General features: G+C 35.5%; 2 protein-coding genes across 2 annotated transcripts in view; one reads left to right on the top strand and one right to left on the bottom strand.

Moving 5' to 3' along the window:
- The window catches only part of LOC125678402 (uncharacterized), a 49,448-nt gene extending 43,819 nt beyond the window's left edge, over window positions 1–5,629 (bottom strand). Inside the window, exon 1 of the mRNA XM_056163458.1 lies at window positions 5,190–5,629. The gene's annotated coding sequence lies outside the window, so the exon portion shown is untranslated. The remainder of the gene's footprint in view (window positions 1–5,189) is intronic.
- LOC125678384 (C-factor-like) lies at window positions 4,477–12,904 on the top strand. Its single transcript, XM_048916816.2, has 5 exons — window positions 4,477–4,670; window positions 7,665–7,716; window positions 7,862–8,049; window positions 8,891–9,031; window positions 12,312–12,904. Exons 1-5 carry the CDS (start codon window positions 4,536–4,538, stop codon window positions 12,534–12,536), a joined length of 741 nt encoding a protein of 246 aa, XP_048772773.1. The 5' UTR covers window positions 4,477–4,535; the 3' UTR covers window positions 12,537–12,904.
- The last annotated feature ends 389 nt before the right edge of the window (window positions 12,905–13,293 follow it).

Below are 13,293 nucleotides of genomic sequence, written 5' to 3'. Positions count from 1 at the left end.
ATAGATTTTCTTACTCTACCTGTTCAATTTGATGCATGCTTTGTAAAAGTACCAATCTTGTACTTGTAGCTATTTCGTACATTTTACTTTCATGCTTATATCGCTAGTACAGTAGTTGGCTTAATTTTTTTAAAATTTTGTTAATCATGATAGTGCTGATGGATTTTTTTTTTTTAACAATAAGTTAACATGATAAGGGGTAAGGTGCTGTTCATGAATATTATGTTCACTAAAATCAAAACTGTGCACGCAGTGTTGTTTATGCTGAATTCAAAGATTTCATTTTCTTACTTGCTTTGTATTTCACTCTGTGTGCTCATGTATATTTGTATGCGTGTTTGTGCGCTCTTACTTATCAGGATGTATGTAACGCCATATTTTTATTTATTCCTTTATAAAGGTATCTAATGTAATCTATGAGATATTTTCTATTTTAAATACGATATCTAATAAATTTTATATAATTTACAGTTGATAATATATCTCATAAAATATATAAAATATTTTTAAACTATATCAGATATATCAAAAACTTTATAAGATATCCTATATATTAAACAAAATATCTTATAAAGTTTATGATATATCTTATAAAAGATAGAAGATACATTATCTTATTTTTGTAAGATATCTTATAAAACATATAAGATATCTCATATTTCATAAGAAGATAGCTCATAAATAATTTTTTATAAGATATCTCATCAACTTTATGAGATATCTTATAAAACATACAGGATATCAAATATGTTTCATATTGACAATCTAGGTCACAGGTGTCACTCAAGTGCAAGTATTACACAACAGTAAAATTTGCTTAAGTAAATATCAAATACCGGCCCTGTCAGATTCGGAGGAACGCCGTCTGCCATTTTGGCTTGTTTACGTCGTTACGGTAACGTCAATATTGAACGCTCATACTCGGAATGTTTCGGGCACATACAATTTACGCAATGCAAAGTTAGCGTTCAATAAATTCTCAGGATATTGAACGCCAACATTCTCTAGATTTTACGCAGATTTTATATTAGACTATTTATTAGCTATATAATAAGATACTTTATATGGTTTAAAAGATATCTTGTAAAAATTCATTTATGAGATATCTTATAAAGTTTAAGAAATATCTTATAAAACATATAATATATCTTATATGTTTTACATGATATCTTATAAAATTTATGAAATATATTATAAAATTTCTTTTATAAGATACCTTATGAAAGTTATAAAATATCTTATATGCGTTAATGAGATATATTAAATCAAAAACGTTAATAAGACATTTTATAAAGTTTATGTGATATAGTGTATACTATATAAGATATCTCGTATAAAACATATTAGGATATTTTATATCTTTTATAAGATGTCTTATAAGATTTATGAGATATCTTTGAAGAGGAATATATGTAAAAACGGCGTGCCATAAAGATGGTATGTAAGAGTATTGTGTTGCTAAAATGTTGCGACTCCTGTGTTTGCAAATTCATATCAAATTCCATCCATAACAAATTGTCAACTAGTCTTTACAATTAAGTCTTTTTGTAGGTATCCTTGAGAAAAACAAGGGTATACAAAATATTCTCATCCTTTGGTTAAAGTATTATATTTATACAGGAAGGTGTACCGAGAAAAATTTGAGTGTGCGTTTTGCAATGCATATATAATTTTCAAAGTTACTCTATGAGACACAAAAATTTATTTCTTATGAAAATGGTGATACTGAAATATTTGATGCCCTTTGGAACAGATGGAACCAAATTTTTCATATCTCTCTCTCTCTCTCTCTCTCTCTCTCTCTCTCTCTCTCTCTCTCTCTCTCAAATAACTAAACAATTATGTAATTCTATATTACATGTATATTATGAAGATATACCATGAACTATTTACAGAATGTTTGTTGAAATTTTTTTTAAAAAAATCCAGAAATGCCCAAGTTTTTCATATCATACTTGTGTCACAAATGTGTGCACGGATGTGCGTATGTATTGCAAAACAAACTTTATTACACATGAATGCACACACATCCGCACGCAGATATATGCACACATGCATGTATACGTACATGCATGCACACATACACGCGCGCACACACTCACGCCGTCACTCAAATACACACAGACACGCACGAACGAACACACACACACACATGAACACACACCCTTTTTGCAAAACAAAAGCAAAGTTGGGGTTTGGGATAGGGGGCTTGGGTGGCGACCATTCGTGTTCGGGTATGGCCTAAAATTGACGACCATTCGTGTCCACCCTCATGGCCCATTCGGTCGCCGGGCGACACTACGTGCGGTATGTTTGGTCGCTGGCGACGAAACGTGCGGCACGAATGGTCGTCAGCAACCAAACGTGCCGAACATATCGTCGCCCGGCGACCGAACGTGCCAAGGCGACCAAACGTGCTGTAACAGGGCCGAAACGTTTAAGGTTTGAGAACATTGATGACACTCCCCTACATACTGAAAAATGCACCCCGCCTAGTCAGCAGCATCCACGTCGCGAGCTCCCAATACCGGTAACTTTCTTGACAAAGAAGTTGATAAATTTAACTAAGAAAGAGACAACCCTGCTTTGGCCTTAATTCGACATTTGGATATATCGACGACCTTTTATCTATATTAACAATAATAACTTTCATTCATATGTCGATTCGATATATCCCAATGAACTATAGAAATAAAAGACACCAGGGTCGTCCACTTCTGCTTCATACATGTACTTCGATATTTTATTGAAAGTAGAAGGGCAACCTAACAACTCAACTTTATGACAAACGGGATGATTTCAGCTTCTCCATTGTCAACATTCCTTATTTATGTAGCAATATTCCATCATCACCTGCATATGGTGTTTAAATCTCTCACCTGATTCGACACGCTATAGCTTGTTCTGTGTATGGTCAGTTTTTAAATCGATGCAAGCTACTGACAATCAAATTGATGTTACATGGTTTCAACTAGCTGCAATAATGTAGCCCTCTCTGATTTTTTTTTTTTTTTTTTTTTTTTAGGGAGAGGGCTTCAACTCCTTAGGATCTCCGTAATGGTGCAAATGCGGGAGTGATTCACTCCCGCAACATTTGCGCTCATTCTAAACATTTCCTGACTTTCTTTACGTAAATAAAATGATATTCTATGTTTCTTAGTCAATATATAAATTTACAACCTTCAACTTAAGATTTGTGAGGCTCTATTCTACCGTTTTCAACAATTTCGATAAATTCCAATTTCTCGATTCATATTTGTGCGCCATGTTTGATGTACTGAAGTATAAACTTCCGATTGTCAAGTCATTTGCATATGCCATATAAGGTAGTATTTACATCAATGGACAAGTATGGAGGCGAAAGCTATTTCGTCGGTATTGAAAAGGTTTGAATTTAATATCAAGTTAAAAACCGAACAGCAGAGTGTAAATTCTTTCTGCAACAATATGATTTTCCTTTCTTTGTCGAAGCGGCTCGAGTAACTACATTTTCGCACTGATTGTCAATCTTTAGATTTTTCATTAGATCCACCTACGAGATCTCGCGATAACAAGCATGGCGGAGCAGACGAAGAATTTTGCATGCTGAACATTATATTTAATGAAAAACACCTTTATTAGACATGCCCGAGCACAAAGTTGGTACTCCTTTTGGTGTAAACAACATTTGGGACTAATACACAGAGTTTATTATCGGTTATTCATAAAATTATTTTGCACCATTACGGAGATCCTATGGAATTGTAGCCCTATCCCGAAAACGTCAGAATAAAAAAAAAATTGGATAGGGCTACATTATTGCAGCTAGGTTTCAACAGTCTCGTTTAAAGTCAGCATTTCGCAAATTCTATGGTTATAACAACGATCTAGTTGCCAATACACAATACATTAATGACTGGGAAAAAATGTACTGTAGATCTACGTCACAGCAGGATGTCGACCTTGAACAAAATTATAAGAATCATTAACAAAAATCTAGTTATCACATGGAAATCATGTGTTTACCTACGACTGTGTAACAACATACATTAACATATATTAACAAACATTCTATTTTTCTGACAAGAATTTGTTCTAGTCGTTGATGATCGCGTGTCTATCATTATCGTGGGTTGTACGATCGCTTAAATACATCTTTGCCGAGAGATGTACAAATCAAATCGTTATTTGAAAGTTGTGGGGTATGATACACACCCTAGCAATAAAGCGATTGCTTCAATATGACAATGAGAATCAAATTATGCATTTGAAATATTCATATAGTAAAGTACAAAATTTCACTTTGATATCAGTCGCATGCCACGTTTCGGTGGAAATATCAACGGGAAATTCAAATGAAACAGAAAATGAACTAATTCTGCATAAAATGTAGACATAAATACATATTGAGAACAATTATCAGTTGTTCCATCATAGCGAAATTTGTTCAAGATATACGGAGAAAAACAACCCGTGTTGCCGATCGCGTCCGAGTTAACGGTCTCGCGTTTACAGGGGTGATACAGGGCGATCTACATCTATACACTTGCGTCAGCATGTTACCACCGAGGTCAGTTTTGATAACGGGAGCCGGACGTGGACTCGGACTAGAGTTTATCAAACAGTTTCTTCAGGTGCCGACTCCCCCTGAATTTCTCTTTGCAACATGCAGAAACCCAGACAATGCGCAGGTATGTAACTGACCAAGATCTACAATCATTAAGGGTAGGCCTAATGTAAACACATGCTTTCTGGACATAACACTCTTGTATGGTAATATATTTAAAACCTACAGTGTATTTCCGAAATCGTACATCTCGATGAAAAAAAAAAAAAGAATTTCAGAAAATGACATTACCGCGACGTTTTCGGGTGTTATATAATTTAGACTTTAATATAGACCACCCATTTAGCTCGCCACAACCAGAGGAACCGGCAATTTTGTCAGTAATAACAGTGGCAGGGTTCTATACCATACTACCCCCTAATAAAAAACACAAGTAATGAAACGAATTTTCACTCAAAACTTGGCTCTAAAATTTTGCTTTCATCGGCACCTACCCCAAAGTACGGTGGTATATTTAGGACATCATATGGAGAAATTCTTACCATTTGGCTAAATTGCATGCCGCCATCTTGGAATTCGAACTATCAGTCATCACGTAAAGAAATTAATAGAAAAATATGTAAAATCACGATTGTAAACTAACCTCTGCATAAACACACGGTTCCAGCATTATACCCCATTCTTCATGTTCGTATCTTTTCAATGAAACAACTTTCAATGTAACTGATACAACATTCGGAGTTCCATTTATAGTTAAAGTTTTGAATCGAAGAGCCCCATTTAATCCATTATAAGCATTTCAAGAATCTTTGAAAATCACAAAAAGTCCACTTTTTCACTTCAAAAAGCAACGGATACAAAATAACGATCACTAATTCCAGCATCGGAAGCGACAAATTGACATGTGTTTTTCCGGAATCTGTTCACAGATTTATTGAATTATTTTTCAAAAAAGTTCGTTTTTGAATCAAAACCACCGTTTTCGGCATTTTTAGTATTTCGGCAAAGAGACATCTACGGGTAAAATCAAGTTTAGAAAATGCAGTCATTCCCATGTATTCATTTGATGAATAGAAATGTCATGATGTTTTCTGTCCTTGGCACTTGTACTGATGTCATGAGGCCCTCTTAAGGGATACCTACAAAATGTTTAAATGATTTCGGAAACCAACATTCATGTAAATATGATGCTTCACTGAAACTTGATCCAATTTCAAAATAAAGGAAACATTTATTAGTGAATATGTATTCGTAACTGCAGTTAAAATAAATATTAATACTTGAGATGGAATATTGCTTGGTAAAAGGTGGGATCGCCCGATGATCTGTATGTTGTTTACTGGGGGGGGGGGATGTTATATACATTAACTTACCGAACAGGACCCTTTTTGTGTAATATTACGTGGACAAATATGTACGTGCCGGGGAGTATATTTTGTTTTTAAATTCAGCTCATGTTTCAAATATTGTGTTGTCAAAACTTTCCAATTTTTAAAAATTAATTTTTACACCATGATGTACGCGGTAAAATAACTTCTGATAAAGTTACGCGCTTAATGAATATTCATAACCTTAAGATCACCTGATATCAAGCTCATGAATAAAATGGTTAGAATTTCTCCATATGATGCAAATATTTTTTTTTACTTTTTTTATTTTGGGAAATATCATGTCGTACGCACGACATAATATCTCGTTCACACGACATTATACATTTATTGCATGATAGTAAGGGATATCATATTTTTCTTGGGTGAATAAATATTCATATCTCCCACAGGTGCTTGGGTCATGATATATGAATACACATCTAACCTTATACATATGTAAATAATCAATAAGGTCGGAAGCTTAAAAATGGCGGCGATTCAACTCGCTTATCTACAGGCCGAAGTTCTGCAAGAAATAAAACTTACTGTATCTTTTCCTGTGATGTGCACATCCCAATATGGCTAGATCACAGTCTTATATCCTTACATGTTGCAAATATACTCTTTAATTTTAAATTTTGACAGTTTTTTTTTCTGTCAACCATCTCAACCTGTACGGAACTCTTCTTAAAATGTATCACGCGAACCAAAAGTGACGCTTCCGGAAAATTCGAGGTAAGCTTGGAAGTTATGAATCAAACGCATGTAGCGAAGAATGATTGGTACCCCCCCCCCCCCCTTCCGCGATTTATTTAAAAAATCAAAAAATGGGGATTCTTCACGTGGTTTTTATTGATGAAGTCTCCTACCCACCCCCTCCGCACGGATTAGATTCTGAAGATCGGACACAAATCTTTTATCAGAACCCCCCCCCCCCCCTTGCAATTTTGAAAAACGATGTACCTCAGACTGTTCGGGGTTGCAAATACGGTCATAACTTTTATACTCTACTTTATGAAGTGTTGCCAGAAATAAATAATACTCTTTGAAGTTTATAAGATTGCCTAATTATGACTAATGGATCATAACCATTAACACCGCTACCACATCAATGGGAAATTTCCATAAATTCAGCGTTTCCAACAGGGCATTTCTTCGATTAAGATAATGAGTTCATGAATTTTAATCATTAAATAATAATTATGTTTGGGTTGTCACACATGTGGATGTGTTGTACGAAGTACAACGTTAATGTAAATTCTCTAAAAAAAAAAAAAAAAACAAAAAAAACCAAAAACAAAAAAACCAAATGGGGTAATTCGAAGCAGGTCTGACAGTATGTTCCACATCCTGATGACACGTTTTGTTGATTTTATTTCTTTTTATGATAACCCAGACCCACCACTGAACATGTGTTGTTGTGAACAGTACTGCTAAGTGATGAAAGCATATACATATCTGACAGTATATATGTTTTGGTTTTTATATGTTTTGTAGAACGAAAAACGAACCTACATGTATTATTAGGATATGGAACTTAATTAAACTCCATACACTAATCATATATATTGAAAATCATGTTACAATGAAACCAAACAAAATCTCCGTAAATATCCGTTGTTTTTTGGTATGTATTTATGGTTAATTTACTTTTTTAAAGGCTGTAATATCTTCTGCTCGGAAAGAATTTAGATAGTTTGAAAAGTTAAATGGATATATTTTGAAAAAGTTGATCTCTTCTGTTCCAGGAATTAAAAGAAGTTGCAAAGTCCAACCCTTCTCTAACGATTATCAAACTTGGTAAGTAGCCATTCACACAAAGAGATAATACGAACTTAATTGCGGCCACAAAGAATATGACTCTGTCGTCCGGCCCTTCAGAATTCATTTTTACCGTAAGTTTTAACGTCATGCAGTGGAATTGTTTTGAATATCTATTTTTCAGATGTAAATGAACCTAATACTCTGGACGAAGCCAGGAAAATTGTGGAGTCCAAGTTAGGAGATAAAGGACTGAACCTGCTTTTGAACAATGCCGGTATTAATCACAAGGCCTCGCTGGACGCTGTGACACCCGCGCTGATGATGGACACGTTTAATACCAATGTTAACGGTCCCCTATTTACTACAAAAGTAAGCAGTGTTATCATGTATAGAAATAGGCGATTTAGAGTTAGGGTTTGAAACGAGGATATTTTACATAATATAAGAGATATTGATGGTGGTGTAGATTTATAGTACAGACTGCCCAGTAGGGGCCCTGCTACACTACATGTAGGTTTGTTGCGGCGAGGCGATGATGGTGGTCGACCCTCGGATCCCCTGGACTTTGACTTTATCAACGGTTTTTCTTACCGTTGAGTTGAAAAGAAGTCGCATCTTGTGTCAATTTTTGGAATCATGTACATGTATATGTCCGTCACAATATGTATCTTCAGTGTGCATTTTGTTGTCATAGGCCCTATACAATTCTGTTTTGCTTTATAATAATTAGTCAATTACCTCGAATGCGCTATGGAAAAAATCAAATTATAAGGAGTAAAAATTCTGGTATTCGCGCCTTACTTTATGGTATACAAACGTTTATGATATTGAGTATCATTGTTTCAATGGGGAAAATATACGTGAATGTCAACAAGGATGTTAGGTAATTTTTGGGCGACAGAAATGTTGGCTTTTTGGCGGATGAGGAAAATCCGTCAAAAGTACAAGTGCCAAATTTCTATTTATATAAATGCTACACTTGTTATGTGAAATTATGCCAAAAAATGAAGTGCTTTTTTTTTCAAACTACTTTTTTTTAATAGAAAAAAATCCGCTAAATATTCCCCAAACCAAAATTATCCGATAAATTCGTACATTTAACAAGCGTGATAAACTGCAAATAGGGTCTTTCGACGGGTGTATATATATACATGTATATATCGGCAGCCTTTGGTGTGAACTTTTTGTGTTTACGAGTTATCAATTGTAGGCGTTCCTTCCACTCCTCCTTCGAGCAGCGCAATCCTCTACACCAACTCAGCCTACATCAGCTGTCGTTAATATGAGCACAATAATGTCGTCCATAACATTAACGGAGTCGTCGGATTCCGTAGACTACCGAGTGTCAAAGGTAAGTTTGTTTTAGTCCTGGACTCATTGTTAATTCAAATTTGCCTGGCAATATTCAAAACTTCATTCGTACTGATTAGAAACACCACAAAAATATATAGTATTATGTTGCTTTCCATAGGTGTTATATATCATATACACGTATCGTCGACTGCCCTATTTCGGTGACTGACCAGAATCGGTGACCTTTTGTTTACGTGTTGGCGTTGCCGTTTCTGGGTGTAGATTGCGTAATCAATTTCGCCGTAGTGTTTGCAAACATATATAGAGTATGTCTTCATTTCCCCCCCCCCCCCCAAAATGAACTACTAGGAGGAGAGTATGCAAAAAATCAATACGAGTACCCCAAAAATAAGCCCATTTACTTATTACTTTCAAATTAATATAAATTATACCAAAAGTCTAGAATTCTATACTACATGTATGTTATTTTATTCATTGACGTTTAGCTGCACATTCCTCCTGTATTACGTTTTTTAAAACAGTTACAAACTTTTGGCTTACCTATATTAACAATGGTCACCGAAATAGGTGACGTCAACGTTTTAGGACCACAAAGTGACATGTTTTGGATGAAAGTAAAGGAATTTAATTACTTGAAAGGTAGGTGTGTAGTTTATTTATTTAATCCAAGTGATTAATGAGAAAATCGCGGTTTATCACTAAGGTCACCGAAACTGGTCAGTCGACGATACACAAAAGCACTAAAATGACCAACGACACGAACAATTAGATTGTCAAATTCTGGGAAGGACCCGTTCCTTCCTCTGGACAAACAAAAAGTTTTATATACATGTAAGGTGGCTAAAGATATACAAGAAACAAAACCCACTTGTACTTAATGAACAAACGTAATTACACTGCAAATGGCATGGTTATTGTTTTTGACTGACTTACTGAGTAGCGAATGAGGACACGTCCAATGAGCTGATCCACCATATATATATATTTATAGGTTAATTGCGTCCGTGTCCGACATTTTTTACTTCTTGATAACTACATGTACCATTCCAATTCTTTTCAAATTTGGTATGAAGCATCCTTTTGAATTTATGGTATTAGGGTGGGGTCAAAATATTTAGTGACTACTTGTGTGAAGAATTGAACATTTTTAACTTCTTCTTGATAACTATCATCCCAATTCTTTTCAGAAAAGCGGAAAAGGATGTACAAAAAAATGATGAATTTTTCAACCTCAGGGTTTTGACTTTAGGAGGGGTCGAAATTAGTCATATCGTTTAATGTTAAAACATATATTATATTATGTAAAGCCTTTCATCAGTATATGAACTTTTGATGGCATTTAAGTTTTAAGATCACATCTTGTTTTAAACTATTGCTGAATATTAGAATTTACCTTTCATATTCAGAACGAATTTTTTCTAGATATCATAGTCCTTTGGACTACACATGTATCTTCGTGGTCTTTGGTGATCAGGTCTTCCAATAGTTTGTTGGAATCCATGGGCACGAATTGTGCTCCATTGTTAGCTGACCTGTTTCTATATTCATATGAAGCAGAATTTATTCAAAAACTTCTACGTGAGAAGAAAAAAATCTCTAGCTGTGGCCTTCATTATGACATTTAGATATATCGACGACATTTTGTTTATCAACATTAATAACTTTCATTCATATGTAGATTCGATATATCCCCATGAGCTCGAAATAAAAGACACCACAGAATCATCCACTTCTGTTTCATCCTTAGATATTTTATTGAAAGTAGACATTAACGGCAAACTAACAACTCAACTGTATAACAAAAGGGATGATTTCAGCTTCTCCATCGTCAACTTCCCATATTTATGTAGCAATTTTCCATTATCACCTGCATATGGTGTTTATATCTCTCCACTGATTCGATACACAAGAGCTTGTTCTGCGTATGGTCAGTTTTCATACGCCCGTCATTAGACGAGACGTATTATGTTATGACGCTGTCCGTGCTGGCTAGCTGGTCGTCCGTCCCGGGCCATGTTTTCCGGACTTTTTTTTCGTAACGGATGCATGTACAACTTTGAAATTTGGTCACAATATCTCTCTCAAGAATTGTAAGAATGAGTTTGCATTTCATCTGGATTGGTTTTCCAGGCTTTTTTCATTACGGATACAGATATTGCCCTAATATTTAATCAACGGCTTCCTCTCAGAGGAATACAAGTTCAGTTTGCATTTTAGCAGGATTGGTCCATCCTTGACCTACTTTTGGACTAAAAATAAGTCAGACAGTTTTCTGAGCTTTTTTCATTACGGACACAGATATTGCCCTGATATTTAATCAAAGGCTTCCTCTCGATGGAAGACAAGTGCAGTTAACATTACAGCTGGATTGGCGCACTACGACCTACAGTACTTTAGAGGTAGAAGTAGGTCAAACAGTTTTCCAGATTTTTTTTGGGTATGGTCACAGGTATTGCTCCGAAATTTAGTCACAACCTCCCTTTCAGAGAAATACATAATCAGTTCACATTTCAACTTAATTGGTGCACCATGACCTACTTTAGGGCTAAAAGTAGATCAAATGGTTTCCTGGACTTTTTATCATCATAAATAGATATTGCCCAACATTTTGTCACAACCTCAATCTCAGTGAAAATTTTATGCATAATGAGTTCACATGTCAGATGGATTGGTGCACCATGACCCACTTTAAGGCTTTTCTATTCAGAATGTGTGTTGTATCAATTCAGAGTGCACAATATGCTTCCAGGTTGAATTTCACTGTCCGACGGGTGTATATTGTACCGTTTGCGGTATTCTTGTTAAAAAGAGGCAAGCTACTGACAAACAAGTTGATGATACAGGAGTTTCAACAGTTTCGATTGAAGTCAGTATTTCACAAATTGTAAGGTCGTTATAATGATCTAGTTCGTCAATACAACATATCATTGGGTTGAATGCTGTCTGACGTGTTTCATACCGATTGTTAGGCCTTTCTTGGCACACGGATTACCTGTTTACCTGATCAGGATATAGGGATTTCGGCGGGTGTGACCGGTCGACAAAGGATGCTTACTCCTCCTAGGCACCTAATCTCACCTCTAGTGTGTCCAAGGTTCCGTGTTTGCCCAACTATCTATTTTGTATTGCTTACCGTATAAGTGTTACATTATAGGAGTTATGAGATTGATCACTGTTCTTTATCTTCACCTTTCATGTAGTAATACATTTAACTAGTAGTACTCATGTGACCGATAAGGCCCGTGGGCCTCTTGTCTCCGTTCTGCAACTATCATGGATCATCACATCTTTTTTATCAAGATTTTTTACTTGTTTAGACAGCCCTGAATATGCTGAGTAAGTTACTACACAATGAGCTCAAGGAAAAGGGGATCCACGTGGGCTGCATACACCCAGGATGGGTCCAGACGGACATGGGGACCTCTATGGCTCCCGTGACTCCGTCCCAAAGCGTCAAAGGCTGTCTAGAAGTGATTTCAAAAATGGAAGCAGACAACGCATGCCTTCTGATCGATTATACCGGAAAGCGGTTACCTTGGTGATGTCTTATTATATACAAAATATCAGTTAAATATCGGATGTCAAGCAGCTTAGTATTTTAACTCAGTAATCCACGAGACCAGTAACCATGCGAACTTACATATACTGGTGTAACAGATTTGTCTGCCCTTCTGGTGACTGGATTATTTAAGTTTGATAATTGATTTATTCTTATTATTCAGAAACATTAGACAATGATAAATCAGAGTCATAATAAGAAAAATCAAACTCAGCATCCTCAACTGTTTGTTTTTCTCTTAAATTTCTACAATATCAATAACTCTTCATTTAAAGCATCATCAGATACTTGTACAAGGTGGACATCTTCAGAATTAGATCAACTCGGTAATAAAACAATTTTGTAATGAAATCATGTAATTTCTGATCATTTATCTTCAATCCTATTTTTAGCCCAGTTTATTAAGGGCGAAAGCCTTGATTTTTCATCTATCAAACAAGATTTATTTTGCGAACACAACGGACAGACCACGATGTATATTTTAAATTTATTGATCCTCCCGTTCATTTCTCGGTCTCGCGACGACCGACTAGGCATTAAGCTCGCACATTGTTCCTCATGTAAATGTAAGCATTCTCATGCACTGTAGATTCAGGCGCGTTCAGATCTTTTACCAATGGACACCCGGAGCCAGGGGAGAGTGACAATTCCATTGGAAATTTATCAAACGAATACTGGTATATAAGAAAGTCTTACAACATTTCTCTGACGAAATACAAGGACATGTTTTGCAATCATGT

This window comes from Ostrea edulis, chromosome 1 (genome assembly GCF_947568905.1).
Source record: "Ostrea edulis chromosome 1, xbOstEdul1.1, whole genome shotgun sequence".
NCBI lineage: Eukaryota > Metazoa > Mollusca > Bivalvia > Ostreida > Ostreidae > Ostrea > Ostrea edulis.
The sequence above is the reverse complement of the archived record's forward strand: the minus strand, read 5'-3'. Positions and strand labels throughout refer to the sequence as shown.

What these genes read in the sequence shown, in the direction of transcription:
- LOC125678384 (XM_048916816.2), top strand. Translation starts at nt 4,536, where the DNA reads ATGTTACCACCGAGGTCAGTTTTGATAACGGGAGCCGGACGTGGACTC. An exon ending in GAAACCCAGACAATGCGCAG is followed by an intron (nt 4,671 to 7,664) that starts GTATGTAACTGA and finishes CTTCTGTTCCAG; the next exon opens with GAATTAAAAGAAGTTGCAAA. An exon ending in TAGACTACCGAGTGTCAAAG is followed by an intron (nt 9,032 to 12,311) that starts GTAAGTTTGTTT and finishes TTACTTGTTTAG; the next exon opens with ACAGCCCTGAATATGCTGAG.